We start from the raw sequence: 22500 nt of genomic DNA, 5'->3' as shown, positions 1-22500 counted from the left end.
GTTACCATGCTACACAAGTCCCCTGGCGGCAAGCTCCCCCTGTCACGAAATTAGTAGTGATGTCAATAAGTTTGTTGATGATACCAAGATCGGCAGAGTAATTGAGTCGGATCAGGACGCTAGTATTCTCCAGGATGAACTAAGCAGATGGAGTTCAGAGTCTGGAAGTGCAGTATTCTGAGTGTAGGGAGGAACAACCCAAGATCTATATAGGGAGGTCTGCCGAAGCGTGTGAACCGCGGATGTGTGTGGAGCCTGGTCAGGTCAGAAAGAGTAAGCCTGCAGCAACGGTATATAGAAGTGGGGGGACTCGATGGAAAGTACTTGCTTGTTGAAAAGGAAAACAGAACAGTATAGAAATTTGGAATGTAAAGAGAAAAATGAGGGAAAGGGAAACTGAGCTCTTTTTTGGCTACTCTTTCATATTGTCTTTTATGGGAGCGGCGAGAAGCGGGCTTTTTTTTTCACATTTTGTTGCCCCTGAGCCTTGTCCTGTGATGCAAAATAAATAGCAGACTAGAGGGAGCTGTTACAAAGACAAACTCCCGACCTAGAACTGTACTGATCTTTCAATCAACTTATTTTACTGTCCTTTTCCGACTCGCGACATTTGGCCCACTCCGTATCGCGCTAGGTCGCACCCAACATTATTCAACATTTCCGCCGAGCTGGCAAGACATACACGTTTTATTATTGTATCGCGCAAGGTCGCACCCAACATACACGTTTTATTATTGTATCGCGCAAGGTCGCACCCAACATTATTCAACATTTCCGCCGAGCTGGCAAGACATACACGTTTTATTATTGTATCGCGCAAGGTCGCACCCAACATTATTCAACATTTCCGCCGAGCTGGCAACACATACACGTTTTATTATTGTATCGCGCAAGGTCGCACCCAACATTATTCAACATTTCCGCCGAGCTGGCAACACATACACGTTTTATTGTTGTATCGCGCATGGTCGCACCTAACATTATTCAACATTTCCGCCGAGCTGGCAACACATACACGTTTTATTGTGACTAACTCAGGATTGGCAATTTATTAGTCTTGGAAACCTGGGGCCGGATTCATCAAGCCACTACAAGACCGGTCGTTGGTAAATGAGTCTTTTAGTAAATCTGTCCTCTACGAATGATACTTAAGCTGCTCCGATGACAATGAAGGAAATACTGGCCTGGTCGACACTTCTTTCATTGTCATTAGAGTCGCTTTAGGTTAGGTTAAGGTAAGTTAGGTTAGGTTAGGTTAGGTTTAAGATCAAGAGCGTTCCTAGATGATGGAGTTACCGGAAGACTCACCATGAACAGGTCTCGTAAGTGGTTTGATGATTCCGACCTCTCCCAAATAAGTGTGCAGTGCTTGCATGTTTTAACAGAAAAGTGAAAACAGTCGGCCCAGACATTTGGTACCCTCGGTTTCCCACGCCTATAGCAGGGGGAACTCAATGCTGAAAGAAATCTCACAGCTCACTTGAACCGGCTAACCTTGACCTGCCCAAAGAAGCCGTGTTTTTTTTTTTTATCGGCGTCGCAGACACCGATCAACAGATTGTTCATCTTGTTGTTATTGTTGTTCTGTTCAAGTTGTTTTCCTGGCTTACCCGTGCATTGCAGACATGGCATTGTATAATAACATTTGTTAGCCCTGATGAACTCTACAACATGGCATTATAAACAAAGTCAGCTGTTTTTTTCTATACCTCATGGCCTGTGGCGCCGATAGGCCTTCATAGTAGGGCCTGATGGTCGGCCCCAGCCCAATGTGGCGCAGGCAAGTGTTTATAGTGGCGCCATCTTTACTTTTCAGCATTTTCCATTTTAGACCCTTAGTTGCATAATATAAATTGTTGGGGGGGTGTTGGAGGGTCATGTGACGCCGATCATCTAGCACAGTTTTTGTGATATTAACACTTGTCCTGACAAATTTTCGATGTTCTTGAGAATGAGGCATCTGAACTAAAAGATCGTCCTGGAAGAGAAAAGCAAGAGAGAGTGCCGGAGTGAGTCTCGTAAAGTTAGTAAACAATTATAATGGTATGACTGTAATTGTTGTAACGGTAAATTTAGTTTGTTAATCAAAACTCATCAAAACTCAAATTACATGGCGGTGTCCTGAGAGCCAAGCCCCGTTCACACTATGCCGACCCTGGGCCACGACTACCCACGACTCTAGGGTACACGAGGTCTTGGGTGTTGATGTGAAAGAGTCGGGCATGTCTTGAAAGAGGTCTATAGAAACGGTCGCCGAATGCTGAGCGATCGTCGTGAGGGGAGTGTGAACGGAGCTTACTGATAGGTCGGTATTGTCAAGTGCTCCCGCTCCTCACACCAACTCCTTCCAAAGGCCAAAAAAGGAGGTTAATGGAGTTCTAATGAGTGTTCTTTTAGGTTCACGGTACAGAAGAAGGCTCAGACTACCACCAGAAGTAGTAGTAGTAGTAGTAGTAGTAGTAGTAGTAGTAGTAGTAGTAGTAGTAGTAGTAGTAGTAGTAGTAGTAGTAGTAGTAGTAGTAGTAGTAGTAGTAGTAGTAGTAGTAGTAGTAGTAGTAGTAGCAGAAGAGGTAAACGAGGAAAAAAAACCAAGAACAAGAAGAACAAGAACGAAATGAAGACGAAGAAGAAAAGAAAAAAAGAAAAAAAAATACAAGAACAAGAAGAAAAACAACATCAACAACAACAACAACAATAACAGCTACAAGAAAAAAAGCCAGTCATCTAATTAACATTCCACCATCAATGTCATAAAACCACCGCCGATATCATAAACCACCACCACCACCACCACCTTCAGAGAGCCCGTGGATGCCGAAGGAGGTGGACGTTTGAGGTGGAACGCCACTACTCTGCACCTTGACTTAACCTGCCCTACTTTTTGACCCCCCTGTGATCTGACCTGACCTGACCTCTGAAATGGGCCGAGGTAACCCACACCGAGTAGAGGGGGAGTTTGATGAGATTTATTTATTTATTTATTTTTTTTTTTTTTGTGTGTGTGTGTGTAATTCACCTCAAGTCAAAGGCAAGACTTATTATATTATTATTATTATTATTATTATTATTATTATTATTATTATTATTATTATTATTATTATTATTATTATTACTATTGTTGTTTTATTATCATTTTTTTTTCTTTTTCAGGCGATGGAAAAGGTGGAGGAGCAACTTGCTGTGGTAAGAGAGAGAGAGAGAGAGAGAGAGAGAGAGAGAGAGAGAGAGAGAGAGAGAGAGAGAGAGAGAGAGAGAGAGAGAGAGAGAGCGCTTCACCATCATCACCACCACCACCATAACCAAAAACCTCTCAAACCTAATATTCCTAACCCCACAACCCTTACTACTGCAACCTTCCACCACCACCACCACCATTACCACCACCACCACCACCACTACACCACCATCAATACCACTACTCCTGCAGTTATGACCTTCGTGGGGTTCTTCGTCCTCGTCACCGTTGGCCTCGCCGTCACCTGGATCAGCATCGGCTTCGTCTACCTCCACGCTTGCCCGCTGGAGCCCTTCATCCCCGTGTTTCTAATTGTTCACGGTAAGACAGGCAGACGGACAGGTCCCCAGTGCTCTCTGTGTGGTTTGGGAGGGGTTGAATCCCCTATATACACAATCCGAGCCCCAATATACAGTTTACGCTCTTAGCCCTATTATAATCACCCTTAAACTCTTTTCTGTGGTATATAATAATAACCGTATATTGGTGTCTGATCCTCTACATATGCGATTCAATCCTTTATACTCAAGTTTCCACTCTTAATCCTGTTCTAATCCCCCTTCTAATAGTCTGTGCGTTCCGTGATCCAAGTATATGTGAAAACTGGGACAGTCACACCCCAGCGACGTTATGTATCCACACTCAGAAAGCCCTTGACGAGATACCACAGGAGCGACTCTTTGAGAAACATGAGGCGGCGGCATTAGGAGACAAGAGACTGGTTCGCAGGGAGAAAACATGGCTCATTGGGTTTCGATGCCTTCAAGATGTTCTAATCCTCTCCTCTGGTTCACAGGGTTTACATGGCTCATTGGGTTTGCCATGGAATTAATGATCTACTACAAGTACATATGCTCCGACCAACGCTCCCTCCGCCTGACGGTGATCCGCGCACACTTATATCTTTTCCACTTCGCCTGGGAGATTGCAGGTGTGTGTGTGTGTGTGTGTGTGTGTGTGTGTGTGTGTGTGTGTAGAATTGAGTCATGCACGTTATATTTATCCCTTCTGTGTGCATGTGTGTGTTTGGATGTACTACTGTTTTGTTTTTGTTTTTTTTGTGTGTATTTCTATAGTAATAACACACACACACACACACACACACACACACATCCTCACACTCCCTCCCCCACCCTCAGGCAGTGTGTGTGTGTTCCGCGCGGCCAGCGAGCAACGCCAAGCCACTGAGGGGACGGAGACCTGTGACCCAGTCGTCTACAACACCGCCCTCGTCCACGTCATCTTCATGTACGTCGTCTTGGGCCTCTCCATCCTGATCAAGATGTGTTGCTGTTTCTGCTGCGATTCGGATTCAGATATTCATGATGTTTTTCAATAAATATAAAAAAAAAGAATAGAAACATGAAATAATTAAGATACAATGATAAAAGAAAGCCTTATAAGGTTGGTACAGGTAGTGCTGACGGCCAGGTCAAGTATAGAGGGGTATCGTCACATTCATAGAACGTGAAGAACCAAATTTTGAAATGAGCTTTTTTGTTAAGACCTCTCGGATGTTTTTTTTATGTTATAAACTACTACAATAAAATAAAATAAGATGTGGATTTTTTGTTATATACCCTATGAAGCAATTGTCGGTGAATAAAAAATATAAATAGAAATGTTCACGGCATCTCATCCTGGACGATGATTGGCTGGCGTCTCGATAAGCTCCGCCCCTTCCTCGAGCCTAATTAAGCCCCGCCCCATCCTCGTTGTCTGCCCAAACCGACGACTTCACACACCTCACTCCCACCCTGTTTCCTGACCCCAACATTCATTTTTACGAGAAACTGAGACCACCATCATCTTCCTGAGAAAATTCTGCATCACGCTATCATAAAATTGCAACAATAATGTAAAATTACACATACGAAAATCAGAGTTAAGTGAACTATGGAGTACACATTTTCTTGCACTTATTTCCCTTCAGATCCTTAGAACTTAGCCGGTTTTCGTCGCACTATTTTTTTAAGCACAGATCCTGAACCTGCATGCTTTTCTGCTTCTGATGATATGTGGTGCGTCCCGAGGTAAGAATATGCATAGGCTCAAAATCGCCTCTGAACATAAGCTGTGTTGTGACGGCGTTCATGCGTTTCGGCATTTGTTTACTCAGGTCAGACTCGACGCTCACGCACAGCCCCAAGGCGTGAGGTGGGCGGCGAGTCTGACTTAACCTCTAACCCACTCCCCTCTCCCCTTCTAAGTCCTTTTCAGCCTTCGTAGCCTCCCCATTTCTTACTGTTTCCGCAGCCCCATGAACTTACTCCCCTCTCCCCTTCTAAGTCCTTTTCAGCCTTCGTAGCCTCCCCATTTCTTATTCTTTCCGCAGCCCCATGAACTTACTCCCCTCTCCCCTTCTAAGTCCTTTTCAGCCTTCGTAACCTCCCCATTTCTTATTTTTTTCGCAGCCCCATGAACTTACTCCCCTCTCCCCTTCTAAGTCCTTTTCAACCTTCGTAGCCGCCCCCATTTCTTATTTTTTTCGCAGCCCCATGAACTTACTCCCCTCTCCCCTTCTAAGTCCTTTTCAACCTTCGTAGCCTCCCCATTTCTTATTCTTTTCGCAGCCCCATGAACTTACTCCCCTCTCCCCTTCTAAGTCCTTTTCAGCCTTCGTAGCCTCCCCATTTCTTACTGTTTCCGCAGCCCCATGAACTTACTCCCCTCTCCCCTTCTAAGTCCTTTTCAGCCTTCATAACCTCCCCATTTCTTACTGTTTCCGCAGCCCCATGAACTTACTCCCAACTCTCTTCCCTTGCCTCTCCACTCCTCCTTTCCCTCTCCCCTTTAACCCCACCTTCCTTAACCTTAGCTTAAGTCATACTTTGAATTGTATGTTATTCAGTAATACTTGTAATGTATAGAAAAGCCATTTTTGTGAAATAAAATGATTCTGAAAAATGATTCTGATTCTCCCCACCCTTATTCGACCCCACTCTTCATATCCATCTCTAACCCTATGAACTTATCTCCACTCCCTTAACCCGGTAGCTGCGGGGATCATGTTTCTTAAAGGCCCCTCTAAGCGAGAATAGTGAGAAAAAATCATCACTCACGCAAACCATTTCATTATATATATCAACGCATTTGTGATCAGTTTATGCATCATCTATTTTGGGGGGTTTATATCATGGCACAAATTTGGCCCGTCGCTGCTACACGGTTAAACTTACTGGAACTGTATGTTGAGTAGGTCCGCCATATCTTTACGATCGTTGGTTATCACATTCCCGTCGCTCAAGCTTTCAGTGGTTTCTCCGGGTTTGATCTTTCCATTTATGAATCTGTAAAATAGCTCAGGTTGTTCCTTGCACTTTTCCACAATATTCTTTTCATGTCCCTTTTCTTCTTCCTTTCTTATTGTCACGTATTTGTTCATTTTCTCGCCACCTTAAAATCTTCTTTATTAATTTGGTTTGTATTTCTTTTTTAATCTTTTTCATGCTTTGTCTCTTTTTTTTCTTTTGCCTTAGTACATTTTTTTTTTTTAACGTCTCCGCCTCGTCCGCCGGTAGGCCTGGATGGTATTCGCCCCCAGCCCGTCATGGCGCAGGGAAGTCTTTATAGTGGCGCCATCTTCTCTTGGTGTGTGTGTGTGTGTGTGTGTGTTCATCATCTGTTCACGTACCCCTTGGATCTATGCCGCGTACCCCCAGGGGCAGGTATACGCGAATCCCAGTTTGGACAGCACGGGCATAAGTTGTGCAGGCTTAAAAGGTTTTGGGAGATTATTTGGCTTGGTGATTAGTAATTCCCTTTTAGCAATAGTGGTGGTGGTGGTGGTAGTAGTAGTAGTAGTAGTAGTAGTAGTAGTAGTAGTAGTAGTAGTAGTAGTAGTAGTAGTAGTAGTAGTTGTGGAGGTAAAAGAAGAAGAAGAAGAAGAAGAAGAAGAAGAAGAAGAACCTGACACGTGTTGGTCCGGAAGGTATGTGCGTGGTACCGGCTCATCGTCCTCCATATCCACCCCCTCCCCCCCTTCTCCTCGTTACCTCTCTTTCTTCAAGATTACCCTTAGGATCAACGCTATTATTCCTCAACCTCCCCCACCTGCATTTTGCTTCTATATTCTCAATTCTCCCCACGAGGCTAAGGAGAAGGCGGCTACCCCCAAGGCTACCCCCTAGTCCTGGGTACGTCACCTCCTCACCCCCCACCTACTTCCCCCTCCCTTTTTTTCTTAATTTATCACACAAGTCCCTGGGGTATCTTGAACCGGGGTAACCAGTGGCGGCCACCAGTGACGGCCACCGCTGCCCTCGTGTGAAATAGGCCTTAGGTAGTAAGAAATAGGCCTTCGGTTCAGTTCCACGCGTCAAGGTAGCGCTGGCCGCGACTGCATCTAAATCCACCTTTTCCACCTCCTCCTCCTCCTCCTGATTTTCTTTCTCCTCCTCTTCCTCCTCCTTTCTCTCCTCTTCCTTCCTCATTCCTTATTATTTCCCATTTCTTCGCTATTTTTTTCTCCTCTTACAATGTCGTTTTGCTAAACTCCTCTTCTTCCTCCTCCTCCTCCTCCTCCTCCTCTACAGACATGGGCACTGCAGGAGTTATTTTTTCTGTGGCCTGCTCTTCCATGCTTCCTCACCTCCTTCCTTGCGCCACCTCCTCCTCTCTTATCTCTCGTATTGGGGTCGATATAATATTATCTCTCTGACAAGCATTGCACAAGAGGATTGCATATAGGAGATTTTTCGTATGTAATTCCGTTTTAGAAATAGTTGTAGTAGTAGTAGTAGTAGTAGTAGTAGTAGTAGTAGTAGTAGTAGTAGTAGTAGTAGTAGTAGTAGTAGTAGTAGAAGAACAAGAAAAAAAAAGAAGAACAAGAAGAACAAGAACAAGAAGAACAAAACGAAAGAGAAAAAGATGAACAACAACAACAACAACAACAACAACAACAACAACAACAACAACAACAACAAATGATCACAAGGCACCGTGCACCGTGAAGAATTTGTTTTGTCGTTAGTTTGAAGAACAGTTAGTTTAGTTGGGTGCTTGTTGTTCTTGTTCTTCTTTTTCTCTTTCGTTTTGTAGTGAAGAACAACAACAACAACAACAACAACAACAACAACACAGCCAGTCACCACTTATCACCACAAGCACCGTGAATTACCACTACCGGAAACACCACCACCATCACCACCACAAAGATAAGCAGTGACATATCAACACAGGACAAAGATGAGCCGTCCTTCAGTGAGCCCGTGACAGCCGAAGGGGAAGGTGCTGCTCTGCCCTCTGACCTCACCTGCCCGACTACGGAGTTGAGCCCCCCGTGACCTGACCTGACCTGACCCTTACTCCGAGATGGCCCAAGGTAACCCGGTTCTGAGCTGTGTGTGAGAAGAGAAGAGGAAGAGTTTGATGTTGAAATTAAGTTGTGTGTGTGTGTGTGTGTGTGTGTGTGTGTGTGTGTGTGTGTGTGTGTGTGTGTGTGTGTGTGTGTGTGTGTGTGTGTGTGTATGTGTGTGTAGGGGTTGGGGGGTATTATTATTTTATTATTCTATTATTATTATTGTTATTATTATTATTGATATTATTATTATTATTACTATCATTGTTATTATTGATATTATTATTATTATTATTATTATTATTATTATTATTATTATTATTATTATTATTATTATTATTATTATTATTATTATCATTATTATTGTTGTTATTATTTTATTATCATTTTCTTTTCTTTTTCAGACGATGGAGAAAAGAGAGGACTCGCTGGTGAGAGAGAGAGAGAGAGAGAGAGAGAGAGAGAGAGAGAGAGAGAGAGAGAGAGATTACTTCTACAATCACCACCACCACCACCACCACCACCACCTCTGCTCTTTACTGCCATTACTAAAGCGCCCACCCTAAACCTGCTCTCAATCCTCACCCACAACCCTCACTATAGCGGAACCATTGTGGCGAGACCGTTGAGGCGTTGGCTTTCCCGGGTCCTCTCCTCCCCTCTGCTCTGCCACACAGCCCTAACACCTGTCCCTTCCTCTCATATGTTAGCTACAGGTGACATATGAGAGGAAGGGACAGGTGCTGGGACTGTGGCAGAGTAGAGGGGGGGAGAGGACCCGCGAAACCCAACTCCACATCAGGCTCGCTAAAATCATTTCACTATATTACAACCCACCCACTACCACCACCACCACCACTACCACCACCACTACCACCACCACCACTGTCACTGCCACTACTCCTGCAGTTTGCTGCCTCTACATCATCGCTCTCGCCTTCGCCGCTACATTCCTCAGTATTGGGTTCGTCTACCTCCACCGCTGCCCCCTGGAGCCCCTCATCCCTGTGTTTCTAATTGTTTACGGTAAGAGACATTTTGGTAGATATATAGACACACGGGTAGAGACATTGCTAATCCTCTTTGTGTGTGGGGTTGAATCCTCTGTATACACGATCCTACTCAGTATATAGTTTAACCTCTTGGTCATGTTATAATCACTATTAAATTCCTTCTCTGTGGTTAATTTGTGTTTAATCCTCTCTAATATATGCGATTCAATCCTTTATACACAGGTTCCTACTCTTAATCCTGTTCTGATCCCCTTTCTAATATTCTGTGCGTTCCCTGATCCAAGTATATGTGAAAACTGATACAGTCACACCCCAGCGACGTTATTTATCTACACTCAGAAAGCCCTTGACGAGATACCACACGAGCGACTCTTTGATAAACGTAAGGCGGCGGCATTAGGAGACGATCTGAACGCGTGGACAAGAGACTGGCTCGCAGGGAGAAAACAGCGAGTTGTGCTCAGCGGGCAGCCAGGCCTCCGAGGGGCTCCCGGCCACAGGTGGAGTGCATGCCGCAGGGGTCAGTGCTGGGACCCACACTCTTCATCTTGTATGTTAACGACCTAGAGTCAGGAATAAAAACACCCTTTCTAAATTTGCCGACGACACGAAAGTGTGTGACAAGGCCTTCACGACGGCTGGCTATGACGCCATCCAGAGGGACCCCGACTAGATTATTCAGTGGTCTGCAAAGTGGCGAATGTCCTTCAACGTTGACAAGTGTGAAGTCCTGCACACTGGGCCCAGAAATAGCAACCACACACACTACTGCCCTCAAAAGGCAGAACGCATTAACTCCAAAAATGCCATTTTTGAGATTTTCATATCAATGGAATCTGCGGAAAGAGGCCAATCATATCCAGAATAGGTAGATACGCCTCTCATGCCCCCAAACGAAGTTACAAACTAGCAAAATGCATCAACTCCACTGGTTTCTACATTGTTTGAAGGCATAACGCATCATAACCATTCTTACACAGCAAAACGCATTAACTACATATTGTTGTGGACTTGATGCACTTTGCCTTGAAAGCTATGTATTGAATTTCATTAAATAAATATGGAAGAAATGCACTTTGCTTGATTATATGATAATACCAATAGGTAAGGTTTTCAAAGCAGAACGCATTAAGTCCAAGGTTTTCAGAGCATAACGCATTATGTCCATACTATGTCAAAGTTAGTCGGACTTGAACAGTGAAACTGACTATTTATTACACATTCAGTGAAATTTAATGCCATAAAACAACACTACAAAGATCAATTTATATGTCGAACAAATTACAGTGTGCAGATGGAATTAGCAAAAGAGCAATGACTAATCAAATCTTTATTATCAATTTTCTCAAAACCAAAATTTTGGAGTTAATGCGTTCTGCCTTTTGAGGGCAGACTATATGGGCGGGGAGCCCCTACAAGTAGCACAGACCTCGGGGCCGCCACCAGCAGTGACTTGAAACACACAAAGCACTGCGAGTTCGCCTGCAAGACAGCCAGTGTCATGCTCGGGTTCACGGCGAGGAACTTCGAGTGTACGAGGCCGGGAGAACTTTTGTCCCTGTGTAACTCGATGGTGAGGCCCCGCGTAGAGTACGCAGTGCAGTTCAGGTCCCCTATAACCAAGAATTATAGACTACAAGGATAGCTCACTGAAACGTCATCGATGACGTCATGACTGCATAATGGTCATCTGGTTCACTCTCTCCATATAAAATGTATTAGAAAACCATTACATATTAATTTTGTCACTCATTCATTGTCAGATTTTGCGTTTTTTTAAGGGTAGGGATTTCTAAATAAATTAGGCAGCTGTTGAGTTGGCAAATAGTATACAGTAATAAAAATATTTGAGAAATATGTAAAAAAAAAAAAGGTACTGAGAAATATTGCTGGCTACCATATATCGATGCTTACGTTTTCTCAAATTTCATTAACATTCATTTTCTACAACTTTACAGGGGTAACTAATCCTGTCATCAATATCGTTATAGATAATATAGAAGTTGGTATAGTCTTTGTGTATTCTTACATATACATTAAGCCTTTTATACATTATTTATATCAACCATTGGATATAATTTTCCTGATCCAACAGTAATACTTCAATTAATATATATCTATATTAGCTATTTTGATGACAGGATTAGTTACCCCTGGAAAGTTGTAGAAAATTAATGTTAATGAAACTAGAGAAAACGTAAGCATCGATATATGGTAGACAGCAATATTTCTTAGCACCTTTTATTAACATATTTCTCAAATACTTCTATTAATATAAACTATTTGCCAACTCAACAGCTGCCTAATTTAATCACATATCCTTAGCAATCAAAAAAGCGCAAAGTCCTACTAGGAATGAGTGACAAGATTAATAAGAAATGGTTTTCTAATTACATTTTATATGGAGAGAGTGAACCAGATTGTATACGCGGTGCATTGTGGGTAAAACAAATGCTTATAGTGAAATCAAATTGTCGTGTCCATTTCTCCCCTCTGCTCTGCCACACAGTCCAAACACCTCTATTTTCCTTTCATATGTTACCTACAGTTTATATATGAGAGGAAGAGACAGGTGTTGGGACTGTGTGGCAGAGCAGAGGGGAGGAAAGGACCGAGCCTACGCCATACCGGACTTGACATATTTGACAGACTTTAGTAAGCTATCCTTATAGTCTATAATTCTTGCCTATAACTACAAGAAGGACGCTGAATTGCTCGACTCAGCTTTTATTGTTCTTATTTTTATGTTCTTATTCCAATTCTTATTATTGTGTTTCTATTCTTTTAACCATATTTTCCTTTCCTTTCTGGTGGTCTACTTCTCGTTTATTCATCCAATTATTGTGCGTTGCGTTTAAATTCCCTATTATTCACCTCCTAATCCTTTCTTTCTTTGTCAGGGGTTTCAAGTCCTTCATCATCTTCTAATCCCCGAACTTTTTCTCGCAGGTTTTACAGCGGGCTTCTTCGTGGCCACTGATATGGTGTTCTGGATGTGCGATATCTCCGCTTCCACCGTCGTGATGGTGATCCGCGCAATCGGAGCTCTCTTCGGCTTCGCGTGGATGATTGCAGGTGTGTGTGTGTGTGTGTGTGTGTGTGTGTGTAGAATGAGTCATGTATACGTTATATTTGTCCCCTCTGTGTACGTATGTATTTGGATGTAGTACGTTTTTTTTTTGTGTGTGTGTATGTTTCTAGAGTAATAACACACACACACACACACACACACACACACACACACACACACACACTCTTAGGGCTGTATTTTAAGACACCATCGCTTCTCACATCAACTATTTCTTAAGGTCAAAGAGGGGATCAATCGGATTTTCATGAGTGTTTTTTAAGGTTCATGGCACAGAGGAAGGGTCAAACTACCACCAGGGTCATAAAACTACCCCTGGAAAGGCCTACAGCTCCTATGAAAGCCATGTCAAATGTGTGTTTCTTAGGTCCACAGTACAGAGGAAGGGTCAAACTACCACCAGGGTCATAAAACTACCCCTGGAAATGCCCACAACTCCTACGAAAGCCTTGTCAAATGTGTGTTTCTTAGGTTCACAGTACAGAGGAAGGATCACACTACCACCAGGGTCATAAAACTACCCCTGGAAATGCCCACAACTCCTACGAAAGCCTTGTCAAATGTGTGTTTCTTAGGTTCACAGTACAGAGGAAGGATCACACTACCACCAGGGTCATAAAACTACTCCTGGAAATGCCCACAGCTCCTATGAAAGCCATGTCAAATATGTGAACTTGGGCGACAAAGTGTTTTAAAATAAGACCCTTACTCCCCTCCCTCAGGTTGTGTTTGGGTGTTCCGCACGGACCGCCCGCCGCCCAACGCCACTGTAGAGGGGAATGGCTGTGACCCCGTCGTATACAACGCCGCCTACGTCCTCGTCATCCTTGCATTAATCTCCTGGGGCACATCCATCCTGGGCAAGCTGTGCTCCTGCCTCTGCGGCTCGAGATAGCTCCAGTAGCGATGGGGTACGGTTAGCTTACAGCCCCTGTCTCTCTCTCAAGAACGGTTTTCTATAAGCTATGTTGTGTTCAGATGGTTTAAGCTCAGTCAGTCAGTCAGTCAATGGGGGCATATCCCTGGGGGCGCGTCGCCTCTCCCGCCCTACGACGCCGCCCCGAGGGTTCCTCCGGGCAAGGCTCCCTATCCCAAGTATTCCTTTATCTACTTGCTTCAGCCACGAACTCTGTGGGCGCTCCCTTGTAGCTGAGGAGAGCTGGGGATTTACTTTGAGGCTAACATGAGGCTGCATCCTCAGGCCCAGGGCATTAATTCAGGGGGCCTCCAATGAGTTTTTTTTTTATTTATTTTTTTACGTGGCGGCCTATTGCGCCGTTAGGCTTTTTCAGTGGTGGGGCTTGATGGTCGGCAGCCACGTGTCAGCTCTGGAGTCGGCAGGGTTTGGAGGCTTTTACTGAGACTTTCCATCCGTGTGTCACTCAGTAAGCATTTTTAGTGATTTCAAACAAGTGCTTGTCAGACATTTGATTACACGGAGAAACTAACCAGACGGACTCTGTTGACGAGACGGGGACACACTCAAGACGGGTCTGCGACACGTCAGGTTCACCCTCGTGGCTGTCTCTGGGCCTCGAGGGCTCACTCAGCCTCGGTTATGTACTGCTGACTCGTCAACCCTCATTGGTAAGGGTTCGGTCTCCTCAGCTCCAGTAACACTGTACGGAGTTTGTTATGGAAATGTATACAACAGTTGTCAAAACTCTCAAACAGACATGAGACAGTTTGTAATGTGCATTGAATGCCGATGATTTCATGGATCTGCTGACTAGGTTATTACTGTGCCAGGGATAAGTGAGCAGGCAAGGCGGGAGTGTCTGGATAGAGAAAGTTGGAAGCTCTTCTGCCGTGGCCATCCCCTCGTGGGAGTTCCTAGGAGCAGGCGTCGATGAAATGATGTTGAAAAGTGTAAATTAAGCAGTAAAATATTTCCAGTGTCTTCTGTTGGTCAGGTTTGTAAGCAAATTCACCTCCTTATGATTACAATAAAAATTATGATACAGTAAAACAACAAACCAATCCTTTCAATACAAACCAAACAACACCTGCCCGCACGTGACGGCCAGTACTGTTGTTCGCTTCGACACATGCGCGGAAACAAAGTACGAGAAATGAAACACATGCTCTATAGGAAAGCGCCCCATGACCTGACCTGACCCCGGGCACTGCTGGCCGCGCCTGCTGAAGTTGGTATTATAAAACACCTTCGCTTCTCACATCAACTATTTCTAAAGGTCAAAGAGGGGGTCAGTCGGGTTCTAATGTGTGTTTCTTTAGGGTCACGGTACAGAGGAAGGGTCAGACTACCACCAGGGTCATAAAACTACCCCTGGAAATGCCCACAACTCCTACGAAAGCCTTGTCAAATATGTGTTTCTTAGGTCCACAGTACAGAGGAAGGGTCACACTACCACCAGGGTCATAAAACTACCCCTGGAAATGCCCACAACTCCTACGAAAGCCTTGTCAAATATGTGTTTCTTAGGTCCACAGTACAGAGGAAGGGTCACACTACCACCAGGGTCATAAAACTACCCCTGGAAATGCCCACAACTCCTACGAAAGCCTTGTCAAATAAGTGAACTTGGGCATCGAAATGTTTAGTAATAAGGCATTGGCTCCCACCACCCCCAAAATGATGAAAGGACACGGAGAAGAGCGCTGAGGCAATGAACCAAAATAAAAAACATAAGTAAAAATCAATTCATCCATTTTTCACTATCCTTCACTTCCCGCCAAAAAGCAAGGAAGGCTACGGAGGTGAGCGCGGAGGCAATGAACGCAAGCGGGAAACAGAGACACAAAAGTAAATTAATACAGTTTTGTTTATAGTTTTTTTTCTTTATTTCCGCCAAAACAAAAGAGGTCGGCGTAACAATGTATATAAAAAAGGATCGTAAGAGTAAGGACGTGGGATTAAGTGAACTACAACAGACTTAACGGTAATAATAGTAATAATAATAATAATAATAATAATAATAATAATAATAATAATAATAATAATAATAATAATAATAATAGTAATAATGACTAACTTGACATTTCTTAATCAACCCTTTCACGCACCATGTCCAAAATCGATTCAAAACTTTCAAAAATTCGCCAAAAATAGTTATCCGTCCACTCCTGCATGGGTGGACTTCTTTTCTCTGTTGTTGTTGTTGTTTTCGGCAAGGGAGACAGCTCAAAGGCCATTAAACAATAAAACCCTTCAGGCGTGGTAGTAGTAGTGGTAGTTGTTGTAGTTGTTGTTGTTTGTGTTTCTCTCTCCCTCTCATCCCCTCTCCCTCCCTCCCTCCTTCCTTTCCTTCCTCTCTTCCTTCTTTCCTCCCTTCCCTTCCCGAATGAGAGGTCAATTTCGGGATTTGAATTGACATTATGAATAATTATACACTTATGATACATTTCCCAATATGTGTTTCAGTCTCCCTCCCTTTCCTCAAAACTATTGGTCTCGTGAAAGCTTCGATGGCAGCGTTGGAAGGCTCATAAAAGTCCGCTGTTATTGGCTGGGTTGTGGAGTCGGATACATTCCCTCTGTGCGTATGCGTAGTGGACAGCGGAGCGACTTCTTTCTGCGAGGGTCCAGAGAAGATAGGGTCTGCTCACGCGCAACTTGAAGCCGATGAGGCGGGGCAAAGCGCGGCTGTGGCTGTGACGTCACGATATGTGGGTGCCTCTCTCTCTCTCTCTCTCTCTCTCTCTCTCTCTCTCTGCTTGGAAACTCGCGCAGACCGTTTGAATTTTGTTCGGCCCGTGATCAGACCCTGTATTCTCTGGACCCTGATTTCTGTTGCGAGGAGCACTGGAGAAACGGGAAAGCGGGAAACGGGGAACTTGTTGCAGCTTCGGATACGTGAGCGGGTTAAGGGCAAAAAAAAAGGAAAAAAAAAGAAAGAAAAGAAAAGGAGATTGAAGTGTCTGAATGAACTTACAGAACATATATTTTTACTTGACTATGTATCGATTTTTTTTTCAACATTTATAGTTTCCAAGGACCAAAACAACAAGAGAGACGGTGATTTTTTTAAGAATATAACAAAAAACAAGAAACGGGGAACTTGTTGCAGCTTACGGGGAACTTGTTGCAGCTTCGGGTACATGAGCGGGTTACGAGGAAAAAAAAAAGAAAAAAAAAAAAAGAAAGTAAAGGAGATTGAAGTGTCTAAATTGACTTGCAGTACACATATTTTTTCTTGACTATGTATTAATGATTTTCTTCAACATTAATAGTTTCCTAGGACCAAAAAAAAAAAAAAAAAACAAGACTGATTTTTTTTTTACAATATAACAAAAGCAAGAAAAACAAACACATATCTTAATCATTTCCACTTCTTTCTTTTTTCTTTCTTTCTTTTTCTTTCTTATCATTAATTTCTCTATCTTAAATAAACTTTCTGCGGGCGTGAACGGTACAAAAAAAGTTACATTTCTTAAAGACAATGAAGAACTTAACTTTACGACTTACAACTTAGACTTAAACTTAAATTTCTTCTTCCTGTAGCAGTAGTAGTGGCAGTAGTAGTAGTAGTAGTAGTAGTAGTAGTAGTAGTAGTAGTAGTAGTAGTAGTTTTAGTAGTAGTAGTAGTAGTGGTAGTAGGAGGAGGAGGAGAGAAAGAAAGGATTAAGGACGAAAGGAAGGGAAGGAAGGGAAGGAAGGGTTAGGGAAGGGAAGGGAAGGGAAGGAAGGAAGGAAGGAAGGGAGGGAGAAGGGATGAAAGGGAGAGAGAAACACAAACAACAACAATAACAACAACTACAACAACTACTATTACTACTACAACCACTACCTCTACCATTCCACTTCTCCTAACCGTACCACCACTAACTAACAATACAACAACTATCACCTAGAACACTAAAAACACTAACCATCTAAATTAAACACATATAACCCAAAAATAATTAAAAAAAAACTTGAAAAAGAACCACCAGTGTAGGCCTATCTCTCCATCCCTTGTAGCCGGGTGAAGGGGTGCAAGGATACGGAGGTGAGCACAGTGGCAACGACTCCCAAGAGAAAAATGTAGAAAAAAAATTAGTTTCCCTACGTTTTTTTCATTTTCTCTTCCTTTTTTTTTTTTGCTTGCGCCCTTGGATTGTACAGGGAAACTCTATAGTGCCCTTGGATTGTACAGTGACACGCGCTAAAGTGCCCTTGGATTGTACACTGAAACGCTCTAGCGCCCTTGGATTGTACAGGAAAACTCTATAGTGCCCTTGGATTGTACAGTGAAACGCGCTAAAGTGCCCTTGGATTGTTCAGTAAAATGCTATAGTGCCCTTGGATTGTACAGTGAAACTCTTTAGTGTCCTTGGATTGTACAGTGACACGCGCTAAAGTGCCCTTGGATTGTTCAGTAAAATGCTATAGTGCCCTTGGATTGTACAGGGAAACTCTTTAGTGTCCTTGGATTGTACAGTGAAACGCGCTAAAGTGCCCTTGGATTGTACAGTGATGCGTTCGTGCCCTTGGATTGTACAGGGAAACTCAATAGTGCCCTTGGATTGTACAGTGACACGCGCTAAAGTGCCCTTGGATTGTTCAGTAAAATGCTATAGTGCCCTTGGATTGTACAGTGAAACTCTTTCGTGTCCTTGGATTGTACAGTGACACGCGCTAAAGTGCCCTTGGATTGTACAGTGATGCGTTCGTGCCCTTGGATTGTACAGTGAAACGCGCTAAAGTGCCCTTGGATTGTACAGTGATGCGTTCGTGCCCTTGGATTGTACAGTGAAACGCTCTAGTGCCCTGGGATTGTACAGTGAAACGCGCTAAAGTTTCCTTATATTGTTCAGTAAAATGCTATAGTGGCCTTGGATTGTACAGTGATGCGTTCGTTCCCTGGATTGTACAGTGAAATGCTATAGTGCCCTTGGATTGTACAGTGATGCATTCGTTCCCTGGATTGTACAGTGAAATGCTATAGTGCCCTTGAATTGTACAGTGAAACGCTCTAGTTCCCTAAGATTGTACAGTGAAATGGTATAGTGCCCCTAAGATTGTACAGTGATGCGTTCGTTCCCTTCGATTGTACAGTGATGCGCTGGTACCCTTCGATTGTACAGTGAAATGCTATAGTGCCCCTAAGATTGTACAGTGATGCGTTCGTTCCCTTCGATTGTACAGTGATGCGCTGGTACCCTTCGATTGTACAGTGAAATGCTATAGTGCCCTTGGATTGTACAGTGAAACGCTCTAGTTCCCTAAGATTGTACAGTGATGCGTTCGTTCCCTTCGATTGTACAGTGATGCGCTGGTACCCTTCGATTGTACAGTGAAATGCTATAGTGCCCTTGGATTGTACAGTGACGCGCTAGGGTCCTGGTGGGTTGTACAGTGACGCGCGTAAACATAAGCTTGAAAAATCGATACCCTTCATTTTGTTTGCCTATTCTTTCTTTGAGCCAAAACAAAATAGTGTCTGGGCGTAAGAAAAAAATAATAAAAAAAAGCCAAACGAGAAAAATAACGAGAGAAAGACTAAGAAAAATGTATATATGTAAAACACAATAGAGAGCCATCGTGAGAGTGTATATAAATCCTCCAGTGTTATATCTTTTTCCATTCCATGCAACCTAAAATACAAGAATAAGAAAAGAATAAACAAAGAAAACGTACTCTAAACAGTCCACTACGATGGGTAACTACACCTAACGTACCAGTGTAAACAAATCCTTCACTATATACCCAGTTTCGTCCTTCCATGCAGCCTAAAACACAAGAATAAGAATAAACAAAGAAAACGTACTCAAAACAGTCCACTACGATGGGTAACTACACCTAACGCACCAGTGTAAACAAATCCTTCACTATATACCCAGTTTCGTCTTTCCATGCAGCCTAAACTATACAAGAATAAGAAAAGAATAAACAAAGAAAACGTACTCTAAACAGTCCACTACGAAGGGTAACTATACCTAACGCACCAGTGTAAACAAATCCTTCACTATATACCCAGTTTCGTCTTTCCATGCAGCCTAAACTATACAAGAATAAGAAAAGAATAAACAAAGAAAACGTACTCAAAACAGTCCACTACGATGGGTAACTATACCTAACACACCATTGTAAACAAATCCTTCACTATATACCCAGTTTCGTCCTTCCATGCAACCTAAACTATACAAGAATAAGAAAAGAATAAACAAAGAAAACGTACTCTCAACAGTCCACTACGAAGGGTAACTACACTTAACGCACCAATGTAAACAAATCCTTCACTATATACCCAGTTTCGTCTTTCCATGCAGCCTAAACTATACAAGAATAAGAAAAGAATAAACAAAGAAAACGTACTCTAAACAGTCCACTACGAAGGGTAACTATACCTAACGCACCAGTGTAAACAAATCCTTCACTATATACCCAGTTTCGTCCTTCCATACAACCTAAAACACAAGAATAAGAAAAGAATAAACAAAGAAAACGTACTCAAAACAGTCCACTACGATGGGTAACTACACTTAACGCACCAGTGTAAACAAATCCTTCACTAAAACACAAGGATGAGAAAACCAGAGAGAAAAACCGTACTACCAACACTCCGCTATCAACCCCAACCAACCCACTTTCTCTTATCGTCCTTTGCAGCCGCGGAGGAGGAAGGCGACGATACCCACCACGAAGGCGACAGCGAAGAGCGCGTCCAGCACGATGATGCCCCAGAAGGCGAGGCGATACATAGACATATTACAGCCATTCTCGAACCAGTAGTGGGCGTAGTCAGGACTCTGTGCCCAGGCATTGTACACCCACACGTTGCCTGGAGGAGGGGGGGAGACGGAGGTGAGTGGGGTGATGGAAAGGGGTGAATGTAGGGGGTGACATGGTGTAGGGAGTAAGGAGTAAGAGTGTGGGGATGGGTGAGTGGGGTGATGGAAAGGGGTGAATGTAGGGGGTGACATGGTGTAGGGAGTAAGGAGTAAGAGTGTGGGGATGGGTGAGTGGGGTGATGGAAAGGGGTGAAGGGATGGGGAAGAGTATGGGGATGGGGGCCGTAGGGAGTAAGAGTGAGGGGATGAGTGTGGGTGAAGGGGAGGGAATGGGTGGGGATAGTCTACACACACACACACACACACACACACACACACACACACACACACACACACACACACACACACATACCTGCGATAAACCAAGCGATCGTAAACAGAGACAGGGCGAAGCCAATGATCTTGAAGAGGAAGGAGGATGACGAGGACGACGAGGACCCCTTCAGCATCTTCTTGGCCAACCCCCCCGTGCCGATCCCGAAGAGCATGATCACCCCTGGGGGAGGACGGGGGTGAGGGGGACTGAGGAACACCTGGGGGACTGGGGTAGATCTGGGACAAGTTATGTGGGGAGCTGGGGTTATGTTGGGTTGGGTTGACATGGGGAAGCTGTGGTTGACCTGGGGGACTGGGTAGGGGTTATGTGGAGAGCTGGGGTTGTGTAAGGTTGGGTTGACATGGGGAAGCTGTGGTTGACCTGGGGGACTGGGCAGGGGTTATGTGGGGAGCTGGGGTCATGCAGGGTTGGATTGACATGGGGAAGCTGTGTTTGACCTGGGGGAGCACTGGGGGAGGTTTGCAGGGAGTCAGTTCACCCATTCATAACTTAGACACGGTATTGCCAACTCCAGTAGAGGCCCGCCCGGCACCCACCTTGCACGATGAGCCATATGGGGACCAAGGGTTCGATGGCGCAGTCGTTGATGTAGATGGCGCCCATGATGATGAAGGTGATGGCGAACACGGGGACGATGATGGAGGCGGCGATGATGACGGGGAGCGAGATGAGGGAGGCGAGGCAGTTACCTGAAGAAGGGGAAGAAGGTGAGGAGGGGAAGGAGGAGGAAGAGGATAGGTATAGACGAGGAAGTGGAGGGGGAGAAGAAGGAGGAGGAAGAAGAATGATCATAGTAAGAAGGAAGGGAGGAGGAGGAGGAGAAGAAGGAGGAGGAGGAGGAGGAGGTGTATGGAGAAGAAGAGGAGGAGGAAAGAAAATAAAGAAGGTATAGACGAGAAGAAGAAGATGAAGAAGAAGAAGAGGAGGAGGAGGCAGAAGAGAATGAATGAAGAGGAAGAGGAAGAAGAGAAAGAGGAAGAAGAGAACACACACACACACGCACACACACACTCAATCACTCATACACTCTCTCTCTCTCTCTCTCTCTTACCCACGCCGCAGCAACCGTCTCCATCGTCTCCATCGTAGCTGTGCTCTGAAAGAATACAAATAATAATAATGATAATAATAATAATAATAATAATAATAATAATAATAATAATAATAATAATAAAAATAATAATAATAATAATAATAATAATAACTAGAAGAGATATTACATGACTCTCTCTCTCTCTCTCTCTCTCTCTCTCTCTCTCTTACATCCGGGTACCTTAACCATGACTCACCCCCCTTAATCCCCGCCCCCCCCCCTTTCCTCCACCTCCTCCTCCTCCTCCTCCTCCGTCACCTTCAACGATAAGAGATAACGAGATAAGAAGATAAGGGAGGAGGAGGAGGAAGAGGAGGGGGAGGAGGAAGAGGAGGGGGAGGAGGAAGAGGAGGGGGGGGGGTTGGAATGCGTACCTCCTAACCCCCCCTCCCCCCTACTAACGCATTCGAAATAGTAGTAGTAGTAGTAGTAGTAGTGGTGGTGGTGGTGGTAATGGTAGTAGTAGTAGTAGAAGTAGTTTTCGTTAATTTTGAGAGAGAGAGAGAGAGAGAGAGAGAGAGAGAGAGAGAGAGAGAGAGAGAGAGAGAGAGAGAGATAAGGTTCATTGTCGCAGCTGATAAGGTTACTGGTCCCCTCAACTACTACCACGACCACAACTACTACTACTACTACTACTACCAACAAAACATTAATTATTCGTCTGCTATCGTCCTTGTGTTACTATCAAGACTACTACT

General features: G+C 44.0%; 4 protein-coding genes across 40 annotated transcripts in view; 3 read left to right on the top strand and 1 right to left on the bottom strand.

Annotated features, from left to right (window-relative positions):
- LOC127006365 (uncharacterized) overlaps nt 1–573 on the top strand; it is a 3209-nt gene extending 2636 nt beyond the window's left edge. The window contains exon 5 of the mRNA XM_050876274.1: nt 1–573. This exon is cut by the window's left edge and continues 348 nt beyond it. The gene's annotated coding sequence lies outside the window, so the exon portion shown is untranslated.
- Nucleotides 574–2786: 2213 nt separating this feature from the next.
- LOC127006480 (uncharacterized) lies at nt 2787–5305 on the top strand. The gene is made up of 5 exons (XM_050876422.1): nt 2787–2929; nt 3151–3183; nt 3428–3556; nt 4032–4166; nt 4375–5305. The coding sequence occupies exons 1-5, from the start codon at nt 2920–2922 to the stop codon at nt 4572–4574; spliced, it is 507 nt and encodes a 168-aa protein (XP_050732379.1). The 5' UTR covers nt 2787–2919; the 3' UTR covers nt 4575–5305.
- A 3097-nt stretch (nt 5306–8402) lies between these two features.
- Nucleotides 8403–16862, top strand: LOC127006364 (transmembrane protein 272-like). 3 transcript variants are annotated; one of them, XR_007759514.1, is made up of 6 exons: nt 8403–8558; nt 8939–8965; nt 9444–9560; nt 9887–10047; nt 12497–12622; nt 13358–16862. XR_007759514.1 is itself a non-coding variant. In XM_050876272.1 (5 exons), the coding sequence occupies exons 1-5, from the start codon at nt 8549–8551 to the stop codon at nt 13528–13530; spliced, it is 453 nt and encodes a 150-aa protein (XP_050732229.1). In that variant the 5' UTR covers nt 8408–8548; the 3' UTR covers nt 13531–16862. The 3 variants fall into 3 exon arrangements, 2 of the variants coding, with proteins under 2 accessions (XP_050732230.1, XP_050732229.1); XM_050876272.1 differs by lacking the exon at nt 9887–10047 and having other exon boundaries at nt 8408–8558; XM_050876273.1 differs by lacking the exons at nt 9444–9560; nt 9887–10047 and having other exon boundaries at nt 8404–8558.
- Nucleotides 16863–18154: 1292 nt separating this feature from the next.
- Nucleotides 18155–22500, bottom strand: part of LOC127006363 (uncharacterized) — a 5660-nt gene continuing 1314 nt past the window's right edge. The window contains exons 2-8 of one of the 35 annotated variants that reach the window (XM_050876245.1): nt 21761–21805; nt 21246–21398; nt 20725–20868; nt 19989–20362; nt 19655–19851; nt 19381–19517; nt 18155–19250 (exon numbers count right to left, since the gene is read on the bottom strand). In XM_050876245.1, the coding sequence (XP_050732202.1) occupies nt 20175–20362; nt 20725–20868; nt 21246–21398; nt 21761–21805 (530 nt within the window). In that variant the 3' untranslated portion in view covers nt 18155–19250; nt 19381–19517; nt 19655–19851; nt 19989–20174. Of the gene's footprint in view, nt 20363–20724; nt 20869–21245; nt 21399–21760; nt 21806–22500 lie in introns of all 35 variants that reach the window. The other 34 variants (XM_050876249.1, XM_050876260.1, XM_050876261.1 and 31 more) reach the window with 34 other exon arrangements.

The sequence above is a fragment of the Eriocheir sinensis genome, chromosome 32 (genome assembly GCF_024679095.1).
Source record: "Eriocheir sinensis breed Jianghai 21 chromosome 32, ASM2467909v1, whole genome shotgun sequence".
NCBI classification, from domain to species: domain Eukaryota; kingdom Metazoa; phylum Arthropoda; class Malacostraca; order Decapoda; family Varunidae; genus Eriocheir; species Eriocheir sinensis.
Note: the sequence above shows the minus strand (reverse complement) of the source record. Positions and strands in the feature narration are given on the sequence as shown.